Genomic DNA, 24,884 nt, shown 5'->3' on the forward strand with positions numbered 1-24,884 from the left:
TAATCTAAATGATGTAAAAAGGAACCAAATCACGAGCCTTGTTGAGTCTTTTTAATCAACTGACTCTTATTAAATGGGCTGGGTCTCTTCATTTTCCGTTTAAAAATCGTCAAATTTAAAGCGTAGACGAAAGCTGAACCCTTTAATTTCCCGTGTGCCACGAATTAAAAAGGATGCGCAAGCTTGTTGCGCAAAGGATATAACTGCCCCTATAAGCAATTTCCCGTGGGCCACTATTTAAAACGTTGCGCAGACGATGTAAGAACACGGTTTACAAAGAATGCGCAAGCTTGTTGCGCAGATTATGTAACTGCCGCTCGTCTCACTGCCAAAAAGTGTCCTCTGTCAGTCTATCTACAGCACCTTCAAAGCCATCCCCCCTCCCCCCCAACACAAATACTCTTTTTCATGTGGAAGTGGCCTGCTCAGAAGCCCCTATATTTGACCGAGCGCTAGAACAAATCTTATCCTGGGGAATATTTCCCCTACAGACCCCTATTGCGGGCCAAACATTTCTGGCCAAATACCTTGCGTCAACTGTCCCTTCGTGATCTCGACTTAAAGAAGGCAAATCACGCCGCCATTTTATGCTCCTGCTCAATGGCGAATCACACAAAACATCCGTTTCCATCTGCTAATCCAAGCAAGTAACCAAGATATTTTTAATCAAATATCTTCAATACCGTATCAGAGTTCATTCGTAGATTGGTATTTTGAAGTTTCCTTGCGAATAAACCGCTTAATTTTCAATTATAAACCATAATAAAGGAGTGGTTGATCTACATTCTTTAAGCCGTCATCCCCCTCCCACGACACACACACATTCTTCTTTCAGTTCAGACCAGGTCCGACGCTCCTGCAACAAAAATAGCTTGACACGACGCAGAAGCCTTCTATAAGAGTGCGTTCACTAAAATACCAATCGTGAAAGCACGTGTTCGAGTGCCTTGCACTGCTTCGCCTTGCGTCAACAGAAGTTTAAAAAATGAGCACATATCTGACTTTTTGTACCAAGATTTTCTGTTTTTTGTTTATAGTGCTTGATCGTTTGCCAGCTTGTCTAACTTCTTTCAGTAACCTCCCCAATGAAAAAATACCAACGCCTTTTCGAGGATTTGGATTAATTTGAAGAGGGATTTGCAAATAATAATCCAATAAACCACACAATATAGGCTTGTTAATTCGCAGGATAATCTGAATGTCAACTGAGATGTCACGAAATTAGTTATACTTAGAATTTCGCTAATTGAAGAAGACTTTTGGTCTGCACAATGAATTATAAAAAAAAAGTGCAAAATGTACGAAAGGCTCATGTCGGCTTCTCTCTGCGATTTAAGCCGATGTTTTGCATTTCTCTAGAATTGTTATACAACTTTTACTTTCCTCGGCACTTGCCCAAGGAAACTTGCTTTAATTTGCTAATTGGCTTATTCCACTAAATACCTCCGTGAGGACGGCAGATTGTTACATAACGTTTACATTCCAAGCTTGGAAACTAAACAAAGTATTCGGGCTTTTTCGTAGGCTGCATGGAGCTAGCGACAAGAAAGTTTGGGCAGAAGAATCAAGGTAAGATATTATAAGGCATTTGCCTGCAGTTGAAGAATCTAAAAGATGACTTCGCCCAAGGGCCACTTAATCTGCAAGTAGATAGACCTTGACACTGGAGAGGTGGTCCTAAAGAACTTTCAAAAGGACGAAAGGGTTTGAATGAATGAATTTTACGAATGTCACGAATAATGTCTAGATAAGCTGATAAATGTCTTTTCTAAGTGAAAGGAAACCTCTAGAAAACGCTTGTATCACATTTATTACATGTACATGGCAAAAACAGAGTTTGCTATTCGCCTGATATAGGGATTACAGCCAAAATTCCCAAACATAGTCCATGTCGCAATCAATCATCCACCCCCCCCCCCCCTCAACCCAACAGACACACTACTAGTTACATTATCACTATCCCTCCATTGAAAAATAAGTCTCCCGACTCATTTCCCGTTTCTCTTCATGCCATCTTCAACCTCGTGGGCCGTAATAGTATATAATACTACAGGCCACAAACACACAAACGTCGAAAAATATTATCGCTAGACTATGAATGGTAATTAAAAAGTATGATAAAATTAACGCGCTATACGCCCACTGTTGATAAGAATCGGCGAAGATGCCTTTAGGGCAAATAGCTCGCTTCTGTTGCAGTTTTTTAAAGCCGGATGAGCTTTTCTCCTTTATTCAATTAAACAGCATAACAAAACAAACTCGTAACGGGACATATATTAGCTTCTAGGGAGTACTTCTATGGGTAGATAGCATGGTACCACTGAGCAGTTCCGTGTTCACTTTGTTTTGAGTGGACCCCCATTGAGGGGCGCAGTCTGTCTTTACTTTCACAGTGAGTTTCTTTGACATAAAGTTAAAGAGTTTCTATCAGCCGCCTTTTTTTCATCCTAACAAAATGAGCGTGAGAAAGCATCCAATCCCAACGGCTGTTTTGGGAAGGTCTTTCGCAATATTTTCGATCAAAATTATTAAATAACATATCAAGCTTTCTTTTTAACAATTAAAAAGGTTTGGCTGGCAACGTTAAAGAGGCCCTTAGTAGGGTAAACTCGGTGAGACCGATCTTAGCGTTCAGTGTTTGAGCAATATGCTAATCACAGTTGCTAGACGTTTATAGATGAGAAAGAAGAAATGGGTGAAAATAACATATTTTGTCGCACTTCTTATAACAAAACACACTTTGAAATTCACGAGAATTCATGCCGTGTATCAGCTAATCAGGAAACCCCCTGTAGAGATCAAAAACATTAATAGCTATTAATAAGTTATGGCGGCACCTTTTTTGGAAAAAACAGGATCATTCTTTTTCTCAGTTTCTCAGCATGTGTTGCATATTTAAGCACCCTGCTGGGTAGTTTTCATTTTTTAAACGAAAACATTAGAACTCCCGTGAGGTCCTTAGCGGCGTAACCAAGAAAGTTGTTACTTGGTTAATCTTGGATCGCGAGAACACTTAGCGCCTATAGCTAGAAAAATTTGACTGGGGGGGGGGGGGGAAAGTCATTCCATATTTGCTTGGGGGAGAGTGGGGAAACCGATTCCCTTCAAACGCAAAATTCTGGTTCTTTCAAAATGCAAAATTATCTTTCCTCAAAAGAATGCAAAATTCCAGCTACTGGGGTGGGAAGGAGTAGGAGGGGAGGGGGGGGGGGGGGGTGGAGCACAGCTGTCTCCCCTTCTTTGCCCAGCCTAGTTTTAAGGCGTTCTGAGCGGGTCTCTGTGGCTAGCAAGAGTTCTGACGTCACAGAAAAAGTCCCGTTCTCTGGGTTGGCTCTCCCATCACAGGAACAGAATACAAGGGACTTGGGTGAATGTTTCCTATTGAAAATCGAAGTCGTCACGGGAGTCCACACGGAAGACCATGCCTAACATTAAAAGGCATATTTTTGTCAATCAAAACTTTTATTGTACAACTGATGGCCGATAAGAGGTTACCAACTTTGATTATCGGTATATACACCCTCCTAGCGTGCAAATAAAAGAAACATTGTTTAGAATGTTGTCGTTTCGTGTCATTCACAATTTACTTATATGAGAAATTTCACCTTTCTGGAATTTTGTCATATCCATGCTAACTAATCTTTAAATGTGTTAAGGGTTGTCATGATTGAGAAAACCTTAATAAATCTTCGATAGTACAATTTAGCATTTGAGTTCGAAGGCGGGATTCGGGAAGTCCTAGAAACAAGTTCTGCCTTACACCACAGGAAGCCCGAAACGGAAGCACAGGTAAACACTGATTATAACTCGAACCAACAAGAGGAATCTGAAATAATTCGAGTTATGACAGTTCGAGTTAATGAGGGCAATAATTTAGAACAAACCTAGTAAGAAATGGGTTACGCGCAAAGCATGACGGACAGCTTGAGCACCGTTTTAGTCTTCATCAAACTTCAAACATCTGGGTACAAGACTTGTCGGTAGTGAACAAGAATAAAATACACCAATCACACTTTATAATAATAACTGACGTCTCTCTTCGAATTCTTTAAACATCTATCTTAAGGGCTCGCGTTTTTATTTATTTTTTTTTTAAATGATACTTTCCTTTTCTTTGATTTTATCATCTGTTTTTGTTAGACGCTTCTAGAAATATAGAGATGTTATACGTAAACCCTATTATTTTACTTTTACTTATTATTGTATTTCTTGGTGTATTTCTTTTTTATTGTTTACAATTTTATCTGTTATTCCCATTTTAAGGATTTGTGTTCCATTGTTCTTCTCGCAGCTCGACAAACCATTCTGTTACTTTTCCCATCGATCAAAAAAGACCATCATTTTACTATTTACTATCCATTCACATATAATACCTGCTTTTAATGCTTTTCTTTGTTTCCTTTGAGTGTTAAACTAGTGTGAAGCTTATATTTGAGAGTAAATAAAGCAGAAGTCTTTTATGTGCAAATAAAGATCCTATTGTTTAGTAAGAAAGATCAACATAAACCAGTATTAAGGTTGCTGGTTTGCAACAAGAAGTTTGTCTCAGCGGGGAAGAAATTCAAGCAAAATCCGATCCAAGGTAAACCAAACCACTATGACAAAATGAACAGTTTTTTAAACTTATTTCTAAAAAAGTTTTAAGTGTTTTGCTTGTTAAATGGCTTAGATAAAAAGTGCAAAAAGTACAATACGAAGCATAGAAGTATCTATGAAATTTTCGATGCGTTATAGAAGTTCTTTGGAAAAAAAAGAATCTTTAAACCCGGATATTCTCCCTGCTAAAAGCGTGTTGTTTGGGTGGCCAAAATATGCATTAATGGAACTACAATACCATAAATGCTCATGTTTAAAAGAAATAGAAAAAACATCATGGCTATACAAGACGAATGGAGATCTTTAGTAATATGTTATACACGAGAAAGCGTTGCTTTGTGGTCCGCGATCGATTCCCGGTTCCGACGTGAGTTGAGTTAGTTGGTTCTCCTTTGCTCCGAGATTTTTTTCCGGGTTGTCCAGCTCTTTCTTCATCCACAAAAACCAATAATCGATCTAAGTTGTGTTCCGTGGTCAGACATGAGTTGTATGGCGGCTTCCTGGGGCGCCATTCCGCCTATGACTTAACCACGATGTATCCTGCGCTTTTTGTAATCCAGCATTCGAGTGGCATAGGGTGTTCACCCAAAGATACTGTGGATAACTTCACCATTTTCTTGTCAGGTTTCCTTTTAGTTGAATGAAGGTCTGTGAGTTTTTCTAAGTTTTAAAAGTAAATATTCCTTTTTCCGCCCGGACATCCGCCTTATAAGGAAAATTACATTCCATATTGAAAGACCGCTTTAACATTCTTGCTTATTGACTTGCTTTTATTCGTCTTTCATGACATCCATTTTTGATAGGCCCTTTGAAACCACGTTTTCCACCGCCATAGTCATTCGGGAGTGCTCGCCCCATTTTCCCATAGACCATGGATACAAACGACAACATATGTTTGGTATTTGTTAAAGAAATGTAAATACTTTATTTCCTCCTACCAGATGCGGTCGTTTTTCGTCAGTCTCGTTGTAATCACAGTGGTGGTATCCAGCGACGCTTCTATCACCAGCGATAAGTGTAAAGCCGGCGAGAAAACACCTCATTTCTTCACCGATATCATGCAAGTCCCCAACCACTACTGCAAGTGTACAAGCAAGGAGTTGGGCACACTCAGATATCGAGGAGACGACAGAGGGCTTCAGATCTGCAACGGACGAGAGTTTGTGAGCGCCTGTGGGGAGACGAAGACGAGGAGGACGAAACTTGGAACCAAGGAATACCCTGTAGAGTCGTGCCGGTATTTAGCTGATGTGGACAGGTAAATCACACGGGGGAGGGGTGGCAGGTACCCCTACCGAGCTCTAACACACGTGAACAAGTACATCACACCGACCGGGGGAGGGGCGGGGGCCACCTCTACCGATACCAAACAGACTTGGACAGGTAAACCACACCAACCGGGGGAGGGGAGGGGGTCACCCCTACTGTTACAATATCTGGGTTCCCTGTGGTAAGAACAATAAAGTCCCGGATGCAGCCCTCCATCTTGGCTACAGAGCTAAACACTCGTGTTGTTGTCTTTCTCTGATCTTCTCGTGAAATTATCTACTGTTAGCCCACATCTTGAAACATGGTGGCAGCGGTGGGATGCTAATGTATCTTGATCAACTGGAACTTCAAGTTGTGGGCTGTGTTTTGACGAATTTCCTTGCTAAATTCGCGTTCAAAACTCGCTCGACTCTCGACCTCAGACCACGTGGATTGAACCTACACTGCTCTGTACTGTGCCATGCCTGCTACTGGCGAATCTGAAGAGACTCCTCCAGCTCCTCCACCTGCAGCATCATCTTTTCAGCCGGGTTATGCCTTTAAACCGCCTGAGCCCGTGAAATTGGCAAAGAATGGAGTTGAAAGTTGGAAAATATGGAAACAGCTGTATCAGCATTATTGTATCGTCTCTAACGCCGATTCACACTCGCCTCAATTCAAGAAATCTCTCTTGATCTCTACCATGGGAATAGAAGCTTTACAAATCTACAATGGCTGTGACCCTGCAGAAACTGACACTGCTAAAGATATCCTAACCAAACTTGATGCTCACATACTTGGTGAAACCAACGAGACCTTCGAGAGGTACAAGTTCAACACTCGAGTCCAGAAACCTGATGAAAGTATTGACAGCTATGTTGCAAGCCTGAAGACATTGGCCGAGACTTGCAATTTCTGTGAGTGCTTGAAAACTTCCTTACTGAGGGATAGAGTGGTACTTGGTGTGAAAGATGATCATACCAGAAAGCGTCTGCTGCAAGAAGGAAAACTCACTCTACAGAAAGCACTTGACATTTGTCACAGTTATGAGAAAAGGTCTGATCAACTGAAGATTATTTCTGGAAAGGAAGAGGAGGTACACCGATTGAATATAAACAAGCAAAAAACAAAAGGAGCTTCACATGGTCAAAGGAACAAGCCAGTCGGTAATGGTAAACCTGGAGGCACGAATCCTCGTCAAGCTGCTAAATGCAAATTTTGTGGCTATTCTCACACTCTAAAGAAGGAATTCTGCAAAGCTTGGGGGAAGAGATGCAATAATTGCAAGGCTACCAACCATTTCTCGAGTTGCTGTCCAAGTTTGGATGGCAAGAAACAAGTCCATACTGTTGGTGATGGATCTGACTCCGATTCCTCTGCTGAAATGGTATGCCCAGTCATATCTGCATCAATTAACTCTGTCTCTAGTGGTCCCTTATATGCTGAGATGTGTCTAAAAGATGGACGGAGAGTCAAATTCCAGGTTGATTGCGGTGCCACAGTCAATGTTATAAATCAGAAATATGTGCCGCAAAACACTCAACTCCAAGAATTGGAAAATACACTGAACATGTACAACAAAACTACTCTTAAACCAGTGGGAAAGTGTCGGATTATCACCATAAATCTGATTACGAAGAAGAAGTATAATGTCATGTTTGAAGTTGTGAAAGAACACCCTTGCTTAGCAGAAAAGCAGCGGAACAGATGAAGCTCATCACGGTCAACTATGGTTACTGGCACTGTGAACTTGATGAAGAGAGTAGTTACATGACCACATTCATCACTGTGAATGGCAGATTTCGTTGGTGTCGTCTCCCATTTGGTCTCAAAGTCAGTTCTGAGATATTCCAGCGTAAGCTCATGGAGAGTCTATCAGGTCTTCGTGGAGTGGTCTGTGTGGCTGATGACATTCTAGTTTATGGACATTCTGAGAGTGATTATGATGAGAAATTGAGAAATCTACTTGATGTTTGTGCTAGAAATAACATTAAGCTGAATCACCAGAAGAGTGTGTTCAAGACCACTGAAGTTAAGTTCCTTGGTCACGTCGTGACAAGTGAGGGTCTAAAACCTAATATGGAGAAAGTCGGAGCCATTCTTAAAATGGAAAACCCACAGTTGAGGGAGCTCGACGTGTCCAGGGAATGGTAACTTATCTCGCAAAGTTCCTTCCACAACTCTCCACGGTAATGGATCCTATTCGTCGACTCACTAGACAAGATGTGGAATGGGAATGGAGTGAGGAACAGGATCATGCGATGAAAGAAATAAAGAGACTAGTGACTACAGCTCCTGTACTTGCTTATTATGATCCTGACAAAGAACTTGTGATTCAATGTGATGCCTCGAGCACTGGTTTAGGCACTGTTTTACTACAAGAAGGAAAGCCGCTGTGTTATGCCAGTCGTGCCCTTACTACTACGGAATGCGGGTTCGCGCAAATTGAGAAAGAGTGCCTGGCAATTGTGTTCTCGCTGGAACGTTTCCATCAATATACGTTTGGACGGAAAACCATTGTGCATAGTGATCATAAACCACTGGAAATGATTGTACGCAAGCCACTGCACAAGTCCCCAAAGCGTCTTCAAGGTATGATGCTTAGACTTATACAGTATGACATTGAAGTTGTATATATAAGAAGGGCAAGGAGGTGTACATAGCTGATACTTTATCTCGTGCATACTTGCCTGATGATACTGAACACAAGGATAGTTTTGCTAAGATTAAATGCTGTTGGTCACCTAAGAATTAGAGAAGAAAGGCTTAGACAGCTAAAGAAAGCCACTGAAACGGATGATACTCTGCAAACTCTAAAATCAGTCATTCTTAAAGGATGGCCAGACTCGAGACAGGAACTGCCTACTCAGGTTACACCATACTTTTCATATAGAGATGAACTGACCTTACATGATGGATTGATCTTCAAGGGAGAACGAGTCATCGTTCCTGAGAGCATGCGTAAGGAGATCAAAGACCATCTCCACATATCACATCTTGGAGGTGAGAGTATGTTAAGACGTGCACGTGAATGCATATTTTGGCCTGGTATGTCTGCAGAAATCAAACAGCTAGCAAGTGTTTGTGATGCCTGTCAAACATTTGCTAAAGCTCAACAGAAAGAAACACTCATAACTATAGAAGCTAAAGCACCATGGAAAATTGTTGGTATGGAACAACAAAGACTACCTCCAACAGTTGTCTATTTTAGTGGATACTGGGAAGTTGACCTTCTTAAGAAAACTGACTCCCCTGCAGTGATTAGGAAACTGAAACAACACTTTTTAAGATTTGGTGTTCCTGTACAACTAACCAGTGATGGAGGACCTCAGTTTGATGCCAAAGAGTTTGAGGACTTTGCTTATGAATGGGACTTTGAGCATAATCTATCTTCACCTGGGCATCCAAATGCAAATGGAAAAGTTGAGTCTGGGGTAAAAGCAGCAAAGGCTATGCTCTCAAAATGTGCTCAAGACAAAACAGACCCCCAGCTAGCACTCCTTGAGATAAGAAACACACCAACTCAAGGAGCAGGAAGCAGCCCAGCCCAACGTCTTCTCAACCGTCGAACTAAATCTATATTACCCATGACTGATGTACAACTCCAACCTAGGGGAATGGATTTTCTGAAAGAGGACCGGTGTCGGCTCAAGTTGGAACAACAACGACAGTGTAAGAACTATAACAAGAATGCTAAGGATCTTGGAATTTTGGAAGAGGGGGATACTATCAGACTGAAACCTTTTAGAAAAGGCAACAAAAAAATGGGAAAAGGGTGTGGTTGTTAGGAGACTCGATGAAAAGTCGTATGACATCGAAACGCCTTCTGGGAAGTATAGAAGAAACCGAATCGATCTAAGGAAAACTTCGGAAACTCAACCTGAATTGTCGTCAAGGAAACCAGAAGTAGTACCACCACCCGTGGAAATGGAATTTAGTACTACCACCCAATCACTAGAAACACCAGCGCAAGTGGAAACAACTAATGCGGTTGCTGAGGAACAGACACCACCTATAATACCCATACGGATATCCTCACGGACATCTACGCAACCAAGCTACCTTAGGGATTATGTCACGAGTTAAAACAAGAGACTAATCCGATGTTAAACAGTTGATTGTATCTTGTATTCTTATTGTTTACATTTTTTCTAGAACTGAGAACAATGTTTATCAGTACGTTGCTATACGCAAGGACAATTGTTAGTTATGTTATAAGTATCTGTTTCACTTTCTCAAAAGAGAAAGGATGTTACAATATCTGGGTTCCCTGTGGTAAGAACAATAAAGTCCCGGATGCAGCCCTTCATCTTGGCTACAGAGCTAAACACTCGTGTTGTTGTCTACTGTTTGCCCACATCTTGAAACACCTACCGACACCAAACAGACTTGGACAGGCAAACCACACGAACCTGGGGAGGGGAGGGGGCACCCCTACCGATACCAAACAGACTTGGACAGGCAAACCACACGGACCGGGGGAGGGGAGGGGGTCACCCCTACCGATACCAAACAGACTTGGACAGGTAAACCACACGGACCGGGGGAGGGGAGGGGGTCACCCCTACCGATACCAAACAGACTTGGACAGGTAAACCACACGGACCGGGGGAGGGGGTCACCCCTACCGATACCAAACAGACTTGGACAGGCAAACCTCACGGACCGGGGGAGGGGGTCACCTCTACCGATACCAAACAGACTTGGACAGGCAAACCACACGGACCGGGGGAGGGGAGGGGGTCACCCCTACCGATACCAAACAGACTTGGACAGGCAAACCACACGGACCCGGGAAGGGGGTCACCCCTACCGATACCAAACAGACTTGGACAGGCAAACCACACGGACCGGGGGAGGGGCGAGGATCACCCCTACCGATAACAAACAGACTTGGACAGGCAAACCACATGGACCGGGGGAGGGGCGAGGATCACCCCTACCGATACCAAACAGACTTGGACAGGCAAACCACACGGACCGGGGGAGGGGCGAGGATCACCCCTACCGATAACAAACAGACTTGGACAGGCAAACCACATGGACCGGGGGAGGGGCGAGGATCACCCCTACCGATACCAAACAGACTTGGACAGGTAAACCACTCGGACCGGGGGAGGGGAGGGGCTACCCATAACGATGTCTAGCAGACGTAGACAGGCGAATCACACGAACCGGGGGAGGGGCGGGGGCTACCCCTATCGAAACCTTACAGACTTGGACAGGTAAATCATACGGACCGGGAGAGGGGCGGGGCTACCCCCACCGAAATCTAACAGACTTGGACAGGCAAACCACACGAACCGGGGGAGGGGCGGGGATTACCCCTACAGAAACCAAACAGACTTGGACAGGCAAACCACACGGACCGGGGGAGATGCGGTGGCCACCCCTACCGAAACCTAACAGACTTGGACAGGCAAATTATACGGACCGGGGGAGGGGCGGGAGCTACCCTTACCGATCCTTACAGACTTGGACAGGCAAATTATACGGGGCGGACACTACCCTTAACGATGTCTAGCAGACATAGGCAGGTGAATCACACTGACAGGAAGAGGGGCGGGGGCTACCCCTACCGATACCTAACAGACTTGGGCAGGTTAATAACACAGACCGGTAGAGGAGTGGAAATAACTAACGAGGAGACCGACGGGAGTACCTATTGGTATCCGGTGCAAGAATACAATCTCATAAACAGGTTCGGGAGATATACGTTTTTGTCATCATTCGATAGGAAAGCTTCTTTACAAAAAATCTAGCGATTCTTTTGATAAGATCAAAATGCCTTGATTGATGGTAGGCCTTTGCTTTTATCGACAGCTTGGCTACAAGTGGTATCTACTACGTTCGCGTAGGTAACGAGACAACACGCGCGTACTGCGTAATGGACACGATCTGTGGCGAGTCTGGCTGGACGATGTTGATGAAGATCGATGGTACAAAGGCGAGTAACAATAGACTTTATGTAGATGTGATGGACGCACCATGTGCAGTCATTCAATTATCACAGTGTGTAATCACACACTGACCACCATGTGCAATCACACACTGACCACCATGTGCAATCATCCACTGACCACCATGTGCAATCACACACTGACCACCATGTGCAATCATACACTGACCACCATGTGCAATCACACACTGACCACCATGTGCAACCACACACTGACCACCATGTGCAATCATACACTGACCACTATGTGCAATCATACACTGACCACCATGTGCAATCATACACTGACCACCATGTGCAATTATACACTGACCACCATGTGCAATTATACACTGACCACTATGTGCAATCACACACTGACCACTATGTGCAATCACACACTGGCCACCATGTGCAATCATACACTGACCACCATGTGCAATCACACACTGACCACCATGTGCAACCACACACTGACAACCATGTGCAATCATACACTGACCACCATGTGCAATCATACACTGAACACCATGTGCAATCACACACTGACCACTATGTGCAATCACACACTGACCACCATGTGCAACCACACACTGACCACCATGCGCAACCACACACTGACCACCATGTGCAATCATACACTTAACACCATGTGCAATCACACACTGAACACCATGTGCATCCACACACTGACCACCATGTGCAATCACACACTGACCACCATGTGCAATCACACACTGACCACCATGTGCAATCACACACTGACCACCATGTGCAATCATACACTGGCCACCATGTGCAATCATACACTGAACACCATGTGCAACCACACACTGACCACCATGTGCAATCATACACTGACCACCATGTGCAATCACACACTGACCACCATGTGCAATCACACACTGACCACCATTTATAACACACACTGACCACCATGCGCAACCACACACTGACCACCATGTGCAATCATACACTTAACACCATGTGCAATCACACACTGAACACCATGTGCATCCACACACTGACCACCATGTGCAATCACACACTGACCACCATGTGCAATCACACACTGACCACCATGTGCAATCACACACTGACCACCATGTGCAATCACACACTGACCACTATGTGCAATCACACACTGACCACCATGTGCAACCACACACTGACAAACATGTGCAACCACACACTGACCACCATGTGCAATCATACACTGAACACCATGTGCAACCTTACACTGACTACCATGTGCAATCACACACTGACCACCATGTGCAATCACACACTGACCACCATGTGCAATCATACACTGACCACCATGTGCAATCATACACTGACCACCATGTGCAATCATACACTGACCACCATGTGCAATTATACACTGACCACTATTTGCAATCACACACTGACCACTATGTGCAATCACACACTGACCACTATGTGCAATCACACACTGACCACCATGTACAATCTCACACACAGATCACAATGTACTCATATATTTGATCCATGATTGCAGAGGACGTTTCACTATGACTCTGCATACTGGAGCAACCACAAGGAATACAACGTGGATGCTGTCAGCGACGGGCTTAACGGAAACTCAGAGCTCAAACTAAAAACCTATTCTCACACCCCGTTCACTAAACTATGCGTGGGCCTGCGCAATAAAGACGACCTCCGCTGGCTTCCTATCACAATGGCTCAGAAAGTAGACTCGCTGTACAGTGTGATCGCTCCAGGCAAGCACGTTGCGACTAACCTTGGCCGTGACAGGTGGAAGAATCTTGTCGCTGGCTCTTCACTTCAGCCCAACTGTAACACAGAGGGTTTCAACGTATACGGTACTTGGGGCGTCTATGTAACCTCTAAGGTATGTTGTCTCGGATCTGGTTCGCGGTATGAGATAATCAATTAAGCACGCCAGAGAGTGGCGCAATAGCTCAGTGGCACGGGCTTTCCAGGATCAGGAGGAGGATCGGATGAAAGAAACTCTTAACTGAACATGATACAAACGCGTAAATCAGCACAATGCATCCTCGCGCGCCCGGATCTTCCCCTCTTATATCCCTGGTGCGCTAGGGTCCACCCATCTTATACCCCAGGGGCAAGGAGAGGAAGAGAACCTGGTAAGAGTCGGTCACGTGGTCAGGTTCCACCCCTCCTATACCCCAGGGGCAAGGAGATAACCAGGTGAAAGTCGGTCACGTGGTCAGGGTCCACCCCTCTTATACCCCAGGGGCAAAGAGAGGAGGAGGACCCGGTAAGAGTCGGTCACGTGGTCAGGGTCCACCCCTTTTATACCCCAGGAGCAAGAAGAGGAAGAGAACCTGGTAAGAGTCGGAAACCCCTTCTTGGGAAATTGTCTTACAATTCAAGGGTCTTCTTATTTTTTAATTCATTTCACGTTAAACCCTAACCGTTTCCCTTATTAGGCGAGAATTGGAATCATCGGCAACAATGAAAATGACTGTGCAAGTCCAGACTCACGTTTGGGCCTGGGAACTGGTGGTCGAGGTTGTGGGACACGTGACTATTCGGCTGGGAACGAGGCTAGCTGTGGTGGAGATGCTGGAAACAAGAGCATTGTGGGAATGGGCTTTATCCTCGTGTTCTGAGCCTGACTGACAGGATTCCAAATACGAAGTTCTTCTTGTGATTACATGGTAATAGAGGAAAATAAAATGACTACGAAATAAGAAAAATGTCTCATTATTTCCTACAATAACACTTTGGCGGGGGTATAAAAGCACTGTTTACACTGACAAAAAGCTTTGGATATGATGAAGTTTGGCTGCTTATTAGAGGTATTGATGTAGCTTTATAGAAAGGCCGAGCGTCGCTCTGAAATCATGACAATCAATCCTAAAGCTAAGAGTGTTATACCGGGAAAGTCGAACCAAGATGACATCAAAATGGATGTTTTATTTTATTCAACTTTGTGTGGTAGGTTAGATTTTAACAAGCGTATGGAAGAGTAAACGCCTATTGACATCTAAATTGTACAAACGCTCATGGTCAAAGTGCAAGTTGGGAATTAACTTCAGTCATTCTTTAAGACAGGGCTATAGCCTTCTGGCTATTCCATATGTAGGGTAACATGCGCGAGGGGTGTACGCAGGGGACGCACCCTTCCGCCTAATAAAAACACCGCCCCCCCCCCCCCTTTGGCTACGCGACTTGGAAATCCCTGTATACGTCACACAGAATAGTTTTGTCTCAGTCTTCTTCCTATCTGCTTTTGAAGACCATGGCGTATAATTTCTAGATGGCGGCGGATAGATAAAGAAGGCCGTGAGGATAAGGCTAGCGTCAAGTCTCCACTATCAAGATTAGAGACTAGCAACGAACAGTAACCAAACAGCTTGCCACGGCTAAGGGCGGTTTAGTCATTTGCTGAATTCAAAAGCTTTTAATGAAAGGATTGTATAATTCAATGTAACGCGAAATGATTTAAAACAGTTGCACTTTAAATCTAAACTTTTTTCACTGTGCGTTTTTTTTTTTGCTGTCAATCATCAGAGCTTTTTAACCCTATAAGAATGCATTACACTTCTACTTTTACTATTTGAGACTTCGACTACCTACTATATATAAGGTTAGAATTTTGTTGATTGAGACCATAAGCAAGGCATTAGGGGCAGCGTGGTAATCTAGCACCATTAAAAACGCATTGCATTTCTACGTTTATATTTCGCGACATCATGCGAAGGAAAGTATTTCGTTTGCTGTGCAAATTGAGACCATAAGCAAAGTATCATGGACAGGGGGATATATTAATTCGTTTCTAGACTCCATTTTTGCACTTAACCTAAAATTGCAGGATGGGATTATCAAATTCCATTAATAATTAATATCCGCTTATTATTGCCCAGTCGTTCCCAGGAAGGATTATCTTTTCTCTCTCGGTTGAGTTTCTCCACCAGTTGTCGCCTCTCTGCACGGTGCCTCTTGCTGAGGACTTTCATCACCTCGGCGAAATCAATATAGAACTGCTTGACCACGGTGTCCATCTCGTATTTGAGTTGAGCTTTTCGAAACACCACACTTTCTGCGTGGGTGAAACGGCAGAGAAGATTATACTTTAATTTGCACCCGCAAATCAATGTATCCTAACCCGAAGTGTTTTATGGGTAACGTATGAATGGCTGAATCCTGGTTTCTGAACGCCTTGTGAACGTTTAGAGGTACAGAAACAAGAATGCTAAAACTTTCTAAACCTGTGTTTGTTTTTATTTACGCTTGTTTTATTATTTATTTGATACCCATAAAGCACTACGGGTTACGACATTTAGATTTTCTAGTGCAACCTTACTTGAAATAGGTGTAGACGGTTATCAATGCTTAATTAACTCAACACCAAAAGAAAATTAGGTATAGAGGTGCAGGTGCGAAAACTAGGAGAAGAAAAAGAAATAACGAATGAAAATGGTAAGTCAGAAATTGAAATAAAGGCTTGAAGTAAAAAGAAAACAACAAAAGGAAAAACGGAAAAATAAATATGCTATAAAACTGTTCGCACTGATTTTCATTATAGATTTTTACATCATTATATCGCGGAAAAAGTAAGAAACGATAAAACAAGATCAAGAAAAAGGTTTTCAATGAAAACAAACTGTTGTTTGCACAACCAACCGATTAACGATTTAATATTGCTACGAATAACAGCCGCTCCTGTATAGAAACGGCACTGAATCACAAGAAATTTTATAACGGCGTCTTAAGGACAAAACAGTATCAAGAGAAAGAAGAGGAAAATGAGGGTATTTCTGTTTTCTGCTGTTTATGCTTACGTTGAAAACTTTCCTGTGTGAACCGGTACAAAAAAACATCGCCCGCAGTTACATATTCACTTAGGAATCTGCCTATGTCTATTGTTCGGCCTTTGTATTAGGTGATAGTATGAGCCACCCCTTGACAGGTGAATTCGGTAAAAAGGGAATTATAAACATAGTGCGAATCGCCTCTTAACCGGCATTACAAAGTGTCACTTACCAATGCTGACTGCCGTCTGGGTTCGCCGTCGGCACAGATCTCTGGCGACACATATGAGCACGAGGCCACCTAGAGCTGAACCAAGCACGATTATAGACAGCGACCAAGCGGAAGTGTTCGTCACGAAAAGGTCAGTCGAGTGGGTCTGATCCTCCGTAACTGGCTCCTACAATAATCGACATAACACATGTCATAGCCCTCTGTTCGTCTATACACCTGCCTAAAGGTTTAGTTCTCACTAGAACACAAAAAAGCAAGCGCAAGTAAATCAAACAGTTGCGTTCATTTGCGCTTACGTTCCAGTGAGATTCGGAAAATTACGTGCCTTGCGCTTGCGCTTACGTCCAAGTGAGAACAAGCCTTAATACACCACTACACACTAGCTATAGTACTATACACTTTAGCCTTCTGCTCACCTATCCTGTACACCTCTATCCCATCAGCTATCGTACTATACACTTTAGTCTTCTGTTCACCTACCTTATACGCCTCTACCCCATCAGCTATCGTACTATACACTTTAGCCCTTTGATCACCTACCTTATACGCCTCTACCCCATCAGCTATCGTACTATACACTTTAGCCCTCTGCTCACCTACCCTGTACACCTCTACCCCATCAGCTATCGTACTATACACTTTAGCCCTCTGTTCACCTACCTTATACACCTCTATCCCATCAGCTATCGTACTATACACTTTAGCCCTCTGCTCACCTACCCTGTACACCTCTACCCCATCAGCTATCGTACTATACACTTTAGTCCTCTGTTCACCTACCTTATACGCCTCTACCCCATCAGCTATCGTAATATACACTTTAGCCCTCTGTTCACCTACCTTATACGCCTCTACCCCATCAGCTATCGTACTATACACTTTAGCCCTCTGTTCACCTACCTTATATGCCTCTACCCCATCAGCTATCGTACTATACACTTTAGTCATCTGTTCACCTACCTTATACACCTCTATCCCATCAGCTATCGTACTATACACTTTAGCCCTCTGATCACCTACCTTATACGCCTCTACCCCATCAGCTATCGTACTATACACTTTAGTCCTCTGTTCACCTACCTTATACACCTCTACCCAATCAGCTATCGTACTATACACTTTAGTCCTCTGTTCACCTACCTTATACACCTCTACCCCATCAGCTATCGTACTATACACTTTAGTCATCTGGTCACCTACCTTATACACCTCTATCCCATCAGCTATCGTACTATACACTTTAGCCCTCTGTTCACCTACCGTATAAACCTCTACCCCATCAGCTATCGTACTATACACTTTAGCCCTCTGTTCACCTACCTTATACACCTCTACCCAATCAGCTATCGTACTATACACTTTAGTCCTCTGTTAACCTACCTTATAAACCTCTACCCCATCAGCTATCGTACTATACACTTTAGTCCTCTGGTCACCTACCATATACACCTCTACCCCATCAGCTATCGTACTATACACTTTAGTCCTCTGTTCACCTACCTTATACACCTCTACCCAATCAGCTATCGTACTATACACTTTAGTCCTCTGTTCACCTACCTTATAAACCTCTACCCCATCAGCTATCGTACTATACACTTTAGTCCTCTGTTCACCTACCTTATACACCTCTACCCAATCAGCTATCGTACTATACACTTTAGTCCTCTGTTCACCTACCTTATACACCTCTATCCCATCAGCTATCGTACTATACACGTTAGCCCTCTGCTCATTCACGTAGTCTAGGAAGCAGAAGTCGAGATCCATGACGTTCTCGGTCAGTACGGCGCCGTATGTGGTCTCGTAGTCCAGCAGTTTGCTGATCCGTAGCAAAGGGTGCTCGAACAAGGCCTTGTTACTCGACACAACGTACATGTCAACCAAAGCGCCGTAGATCTCTCTGCTGAGCAACGCGTCACGGAGTTCGGTGTACGTGGTGTAGTTTTTAACTAGAGAAGAATGTCACAAATTCATACAATAAGTTCTAGTGCAACCCCATACAATAAAAATGCTAAAGACAAGCTGTAGAATAACTAATTGTTCTGTGTAGGTTGAATCCAAAAAATAAATCAACACGGGGTTGTGGTATGCATTTTGCATCTGTGGGAAACAAAGTAGTTTTCGAGCCGATGAACAGCTGATGCGCGGAACGTATAGAAACTATACTCTGAGCGGTAAGGGTAGAACTGTTTGATATTTGAGGGAGTGGCCATTCCCGGATAGTTTTGCTGCTCGATTGTTTTTTTCGCGAAAGAGCGATATTTGTCTTCCAGTCTTTGCTTGTTCGTTTTTTTAAAGAGTCTGAGCCTTGCTCGATATTTGTTTTCGTGGAATTAGCCACCCCCCCAAATATAAAGGGGTCCGTCTCTAGAAGATACCACAATGACTGACTCATCCTCACAAATCCACGGGGAGACGGACTTACTTTGATTCATCTTGCCACCCTTCCTTAGACCTAGTCTTAACTCCGCTTGAAAGGCGATTGCCCCAACCTGCAAAAAAAACGTAAATAAAAAGTGCCAACGCGCTCAATCAAACGCAATTTATTTTTTGATCCTAGAAAAATTAGGCTAATCGTTTCTTTCTTAGGGACCGGAAATTTTTTAATTGCATGTCTGTCTGATTAGTGCGTAACGACGAAAAATCGAGCAGCTAAAATACCTAAGGCAGGGAAATTTAAGAGAGAAAAATCTCATTATCTGCAAAAAAAAAGTTCCAGGAAGAAACTTTGCTGCCTGTCCGATATGTGATGATATTTACATTATATGTTTACATTTACGGAGCTGTAGGAGACTAGACATTGCTGTAGGAGACATAGAGGAGGACATAAGGTCCTTTACAAGCTAAGCTTTTTTAAAGGGGGGCGCTTCAGGCAACTCGCGGGTAATTGTTTCCAAGAATTCGTTCAAATTAATGAAATAAATATTATCATTCGACGAGGTGCGGTTGTACGAGTGCAAATGAAACCGGTTAATCATATTCGCCACAGATCAGACCGACCGCACGCTTCAAATGGGCTACAAATATGGTTTAAATTTATGCGAATTACTGAAAAAAAATTCCCTGCGAGAAGCTAAAACGTGCATCGAAAATCTAAGGCCACGGGACGTCAAGGATCGACTTTACCCGGAAATGACGTCACATGGCGTACCTGCCGACCGTAAATCAGACCGTCGGATAGTTTGACGGTATAAGATGTTAGTCCCGTGGCAAGTTCGCCTGTCAGAATAGCCATCGTTATGAGACCAAACAGCGTCCAAGCGATTGTAAAAATACGGCCCTTAATGGTACGAGCCACGTGATCCCCATACCTGCACGATAAATAAGTGTGTCAATCAACAGAAGTGACGCGACATGAAAAACACACGAGCCAGACGTGCGCATAAGAGACATGAAAAACACATGATTCAGACATGCGCGACATGGGAGACACAGAAACACATGAGTCAGACGTGTGCGACATGGCAGACACAAAAACACATGAGTCAGACGTGCGCGACATGGGAGACACAAAAACACATGAGTCAGACGTGTGCGACATGGAAGACACAGAAACACATGAGTCAGACGTGTGCGACATGGCAGACACAAAAACACATAAGTCAGACGTGCGCGACATGGGAGACACAAAAACACATGAGTCAGACGTACGCGACATGGGAGACACAAAACCACATGAGTCAGACGTACGCAACATGGGAGACACAAAAACACATGAGTCAGACGTGCGCGACATGGGAGACACAAAAACACATGAGTCAGACGTACGCGACATGGGAGACACAAAAACACATGAGTCAGACGTGTGCGACATGGGAGACACAGAAACACACGGGTCAGACGTGTGCGACATGGGAGACACAAAAACACATGAGTCAGTCTTGCGCGACATGGGAGACACAGAAACACATGAGTCAGACGTGCGCGACATGGGAGACACAAAAACACACGAGCTAGACGTGCGCGACATGGAAGACACAAAAACACATGAGTCAGACGTGCGCGACATGGGAGACACAAAAACACATAAGTCAGACGTGCGCGACATGGGAGACACAAAAACACATGAGTCAGACGTGCGCGACATGGGAGACACAAAAACACATGAGTCAGACGTGTGCGACATGGGAGACACAAAAACACATGAGTCATTCTTGCGCGACATGGGAGACACAAAAACACATGAGTCAGACGTGCGCGACATGGTAGACATGAACACCACATGAGTCAGACGTGCGCGACATGGAAGACACAAAAACACATGAGTCAGACGTGCGCGACATGGGAGACACAAAAACACATAAGTCAGACGTGCGCGACATGGGAGACACAAAAACACATGAGTCAGACGTGCGCGACATGGGAGACACAAAAACACATGAGTCAGACGTGTGCGACATGGGAGACACAAAAACACATGAGTCATTCTTGCGCGACATGGGAGACACAAAAACACATGAGTCAGACGTGTGCGACATGGGAGACACAGAAACACACGGGTCAGACGTGTGCGACATGGGAGACACAAAAACACATGAGTCAGTCTTGCGCGACATGGGAGACACAGAAACACATGAGTCAGACGTGTGCGACATGGGAGACACAGAAACACACGGGTCAGACGTGTGCGACACGGGAGACACAAAAACACATGAGTCAGTCTTGCGCGACATGGGAGACACAGAAACACATGAGTCAGACGTGCGCGACATGGGAGACACAAAAACACACGAGCTAGACGTGCGCGACATGGAAGACACAAAAACACATGAGTCAGACGTGCGCGACATGGGAGACACAAAAACACATAAGTCAGACGTGCGCGACATGGGAGACACAAAAACACATGAGTCAGACGTGCGCGACATGGGAGACACAAAAACACATGAGTCAGACGTGTGCGACATGGGAGACACAAAAACACATGAGTCATTCTTGCGCGACATGGGAGACACAAAAACACATGAGTCAGACGTGCGCGACATGGTAGACATGAACACCACATGAGTCAGACGTGCGCGACATGGAAGACACAAAAACACATGAGTCAGACGTGCGCGACATGGGAGACACAAAAACACATAAGTCAGACGTGCGCGACATGGGAGACACAAAAACACATGAGTCAGACGTGCGCGACATGGGAGACACAAAAACACATAAGTCAGACGTGTGCGACATGGGAGACACAAAAACACATGAGTCATTCTTGCGCGACATGGGAGACACAAAAACACATGAGTCAGACGTGCGCGACATGGGAGACACAAAAACACATGAGTCAGACGTGCGCGACATGGGAGACACAAAAACACATGAGTCAGACGTGTGCGACATGGGAGACACAAAAACACATGAGTCAGACGTGCGCGACATGGAAGACACAGAAACACACGAGTCAGACGTGTGCGACATGGGAGACACAAAAACACATGAGTCAGACGTGCGCGACATGGAAGACACAGAAACACACGAGTCAGACGTGTGCGACATGGGAGACACAAAAACACATGAGTCAGACGTGCGCGACATGGAAGACACAGAAACACACGAGTCAGACGTGCGCGACATGGAAGACACAAAAACACATGGAAGACAGGCGTGCGCGACATAGATGACAGACACGCCCGACATGTTCTGCATGGATAACACGCGGCTTATAACAAATTTATAACATAAGATCTAGCAAGCTAAAAGACATGTTTTAGTTACACGCGAGTCAAACGCGCGAGGGAGCACGCAAACAAGCACTTCAAATGAGTAGCATGTGTTCTATAAGAATAAAAACTATTTAAAAGAAGCATGCCCTAAAGTGAGCCAAACATTAGAAGGTACCACAGTTTACCCCAGAGTTGTCATGGTGATGAAGGCCCACCAAACCCCATTCCATACGCCAGTGATGAAGCTTGGAGGGAACTCTCCAGGGTTAACGGATCGCTCCTGAAACAGGCACATCCGTGAGAAGCGAAAATACGCTTATCAATTCGTGATCAAGCATGCCGCAAAAGCCTCTCTCCGACACCTCACCCCCTAGAGTCAAATCTAGACACCTCACCCCCTAGAGTCAAATCTAGACACCTCACCCCCTAGAGTCAAATCTAGACACCTCACCCCCTAGAGCCAGATCTAGACATACCTCACCCCCTAGAGCCAGATCTAGACACCTCACCCCCTAGAGTCAAATCTAGACACCTCACCCCCTAGAGCCAGATCTAGACATACCTCACCCCCTAGAGCCAGATCTAGACACCTCACCCCCTAGAGTCAAATCTAGACACCTCACCCCCTAGAGTCAAATCTAGACACCTCACCCCCTAGAGCCAGATCTAGACACCTCACCCCCTAGAGTCAGATCTAGACACCTCACCCCCTAGACTCAAATCTAGACACCTCACCCCCTAGAGCCAGATCTAGACACCTCACCCCCTAGAGTCAAATCTAGACACCTCACCCCCTAGAGCCAGATCTAGACACCTCACCCCCTAGAGCCAGATCTAGACACCTCACCGCCTAGAGCCAGATCTAGACACCTCACCCCCTAGGGCCAGATCTAGACACCTCACCCCCTAGAGTCAAATCTAGACACCTCACCCCCTAGAGCCAGATCTAGACACCTCACCCCCTAGGGCCAGATCTAGACACCTCACCCCCTAGAGTCAAATCTAGACACCTCACCCCCTAGAGCCAGATCTAGACACCTCACCCCCTAGAGTCAGATCTAGACACCTCACCCCCTAGAGCCAGATCTAGACACCTCACCCCCTAGAGCCAGATCTAGACACCTCACCCCCTAGAGCCAGATCTAGACACCTCACCCCCTAGAGCCAGATCTAGACACCTCACCCCCTAGAGCCAGATCTAGACACCTCACCCCCTAGAGCCAGATCTAGACACCTCACCCCCTAGAGCCAGATCTAGACACCTCACCCCCTAGAGCCAGATCTAGACACCTCACCCCCTAGAGCCAGATCTAGACACCTTACCCCCTAGAGCCAGATCTAGACACCTCACCCCATAGAGCCAGATCTAGACACCTCACCCCCTAGAGCCAGATCTAGACACCTCACCCCCTAGAGCCAGATCTAGACACCTTACCCCCCTAGAGCCAGATCTAGACACCTCACCCCATAGAGCCAGATCTAGACACCTCACCCCCTAGAGCCAGATCTAGACACCTTACCCCATAGAGCCAGATCTAGACACCTCACCCCATAGAGCCAGATCTAGACACCTCACCCCATAGAGCCAGATCTAGACACCTCACCCCATAGAGCCAGATCTAGACACCTCACCCCCTAGAGCCAGATCTAGACACCTTACCCCCTAGAGCCAGATCTAGACACCTCACCCCATAGAGCCAGATCTAGACACCTCACCCCCTAGAGCCAGATCTAGACACCTCACCCCCTAGAGTCAGATCTAGACACCTTACCCCCTAGAGCCAGATCTAGACACCTCACCCCATAGAGCCAGATCTAGACACCTTACCCCCTAGAGCCAGATCTAGACACCTCACCCCATAGAGCCAGATCTAGACACCTCACCCCCTAGAGTCAGATCTAGACACCTTACCCCCTAGAGCCAGATCTAGACACCTCACCCCCTAGGGCCAGATCTAGACACCTCACCCCATAAAGCCAGATCTAGACACCTCACCCCATAGAGCCAGATCTAGACACCTCACCCCATAGAGCCAGATCTAGACACCTCACCCCCTAGAGCCAGATCTAGACACCTTACCCCCTAGAGCCAGATCTAGACACCTCACCCCATAGAGCCAGATCTAGACACCTCACCCCCTAGAGCCAGATCTAGACACCTCACCCCATAAAGCCAGATCTAGACACCTCACCCCATAGAGCCAGATCTAGACACCTTACCCCCTAGAGCCAGATCTAGACACCTCACCCCCTAGAGCCAGATCTAGACACCTCACCCCCTAGAGTCAAATCTAGACACCTCACCCCCTAGAGCCAGATCTAGACACCACACCCCCTAGAGCCAGATCTAGACACCTCACCCCATAGAGCCAGATCTAGACACCTCACCCCCTAGAGCCAGATCTAGACACCTCACCCCCTAGAGCCAGATCTAGACACCT

General features: G+C 45.0%; 3 protein-coding genes across 9 annotated transcripts in view; 2 read left to right on the top strand and 1 right to left on the bottom strand.

Moving 5' to 3' along the window:
- Positions 1–14,490, top strand: part of LOC116618617 — a 33,839-nt gene extending 19,349 nt beyond the window's left edge. For 2 of the 4 annotated variants that reach the window (XM_032382542.2, XM_032382541.2), the window contains exons 2-5: positions 5,538–5,854; positions 11,668–11,791; positions 13,305–13,658; positions 14,221–14,490. In XM_032382542.2, the coding sequence (XP_032238433.1) occupies positions 5,538–5,854; positions 11,668–11,791; positions 13,305–13,658; positions 14,221–14,403 (978 nt within the window). In that variant the 3' untranslated portion in view covers positions 14,404–14,490. Of the gene's footprint in view, positions 1–1,524; positions 1,570–4,450; positions 4,583–5,537; positions 5,855–11,667; positions 11,792–13,304; positions 13,659–14,220 lie in introns of those variants that run through there. The other 2 variants (XM_032382540.1, XM_032382539.2) reach the window with 2 other exon arrangements.
- Positions 6,011–10,172, top strand: LOC116618616. Of its 4 annotated transcripts, none has more exons than XM_048729706.1 (3): positions 6,011–8,436; positions 8,738–8,847; positions 9,056–10,172. In XM_048729706.1, exon 1 carries the CDS (start codon positions 6,326–6,328, stop codon positions 7,553–7,555), a length of 1,230 nt encoding a protein of 409 aa, XP_048585663.1. In that variant the 5' UTR covers positions 6,011–6,325; the 3' UTR covers positions 7,556–8,436; positions 8,738–8,847; positions 9,056–10,172. The 4 variants fall into 4 exon arrangements, with proteins under 4 accessions (XP_048585663.1, XP_048585662.1, XP_032238429.1 ...); XM_048729705.1 differs by having other exon boundaries at positions 8,775–8,847; XM_032382538.2 differs by having other exon boundaries at positions 8,738–10,172.
- A 200-nt stretch (positions 14,491–14,690) lies between the features above and the next one.
- LOC5512975 overlaps positions 14,691–24,884 on the bottom strand; it is a 51,851-nt gene continuing 41,657 nt past the window's right edge. The window contains exons 33-38 of the mRNA XM_048730239.1: positions 22,629–22,723; positions 19,935–20,094; positions 19,209–19,275; positions 18,461–18,732; positions 16,781–16,946; positions 14,691–15,836 (exon numbers count right to left, since the gene is read on the bottom strand). Of these exons, the coding sequence (XP_048586196.1) occupies positions 15,619–15,836; positions 16,781–16,946; positions 18,461–18,732; positions 19,209–19,275; positions 19,935–20,094; positions 22,629–22,723 (978 nt within the window). The 3' untranslated portion in view covers positions 14,691–15,618. The remainder of the gene's footprint in view (positions 15,837–16,780; positions 16,947–18,460; positions 18,733–19,208; positions 19,276–19,934; positions 20,095–22,628; positions 22,724–24,884) is intronic.

The sequence above is a fragment of the Nematostella vectensis genome, chromosome 7 (genome assembly GCF_932526225.1).
Source record: "Nematostella vectensis chromosome 7, jaNemVect1.1, whole genome shotgun sequence".
Lineage (NCBI taxonomy): Eukaryota > Metazoa > Cnidaria > Anthozoa > Actiniaria > Edwardsiidae > Nematostella > Nematostella vectensis.

Coding starts and splice junctions, on each gene's coding strand:
- LOC116618616 (XM_032382538.2), top strand. CDS start 6,326: ATGCCTGCTACTGGCGAATCTGAAGAGACTCCTCCAGCTCCTCCACCT.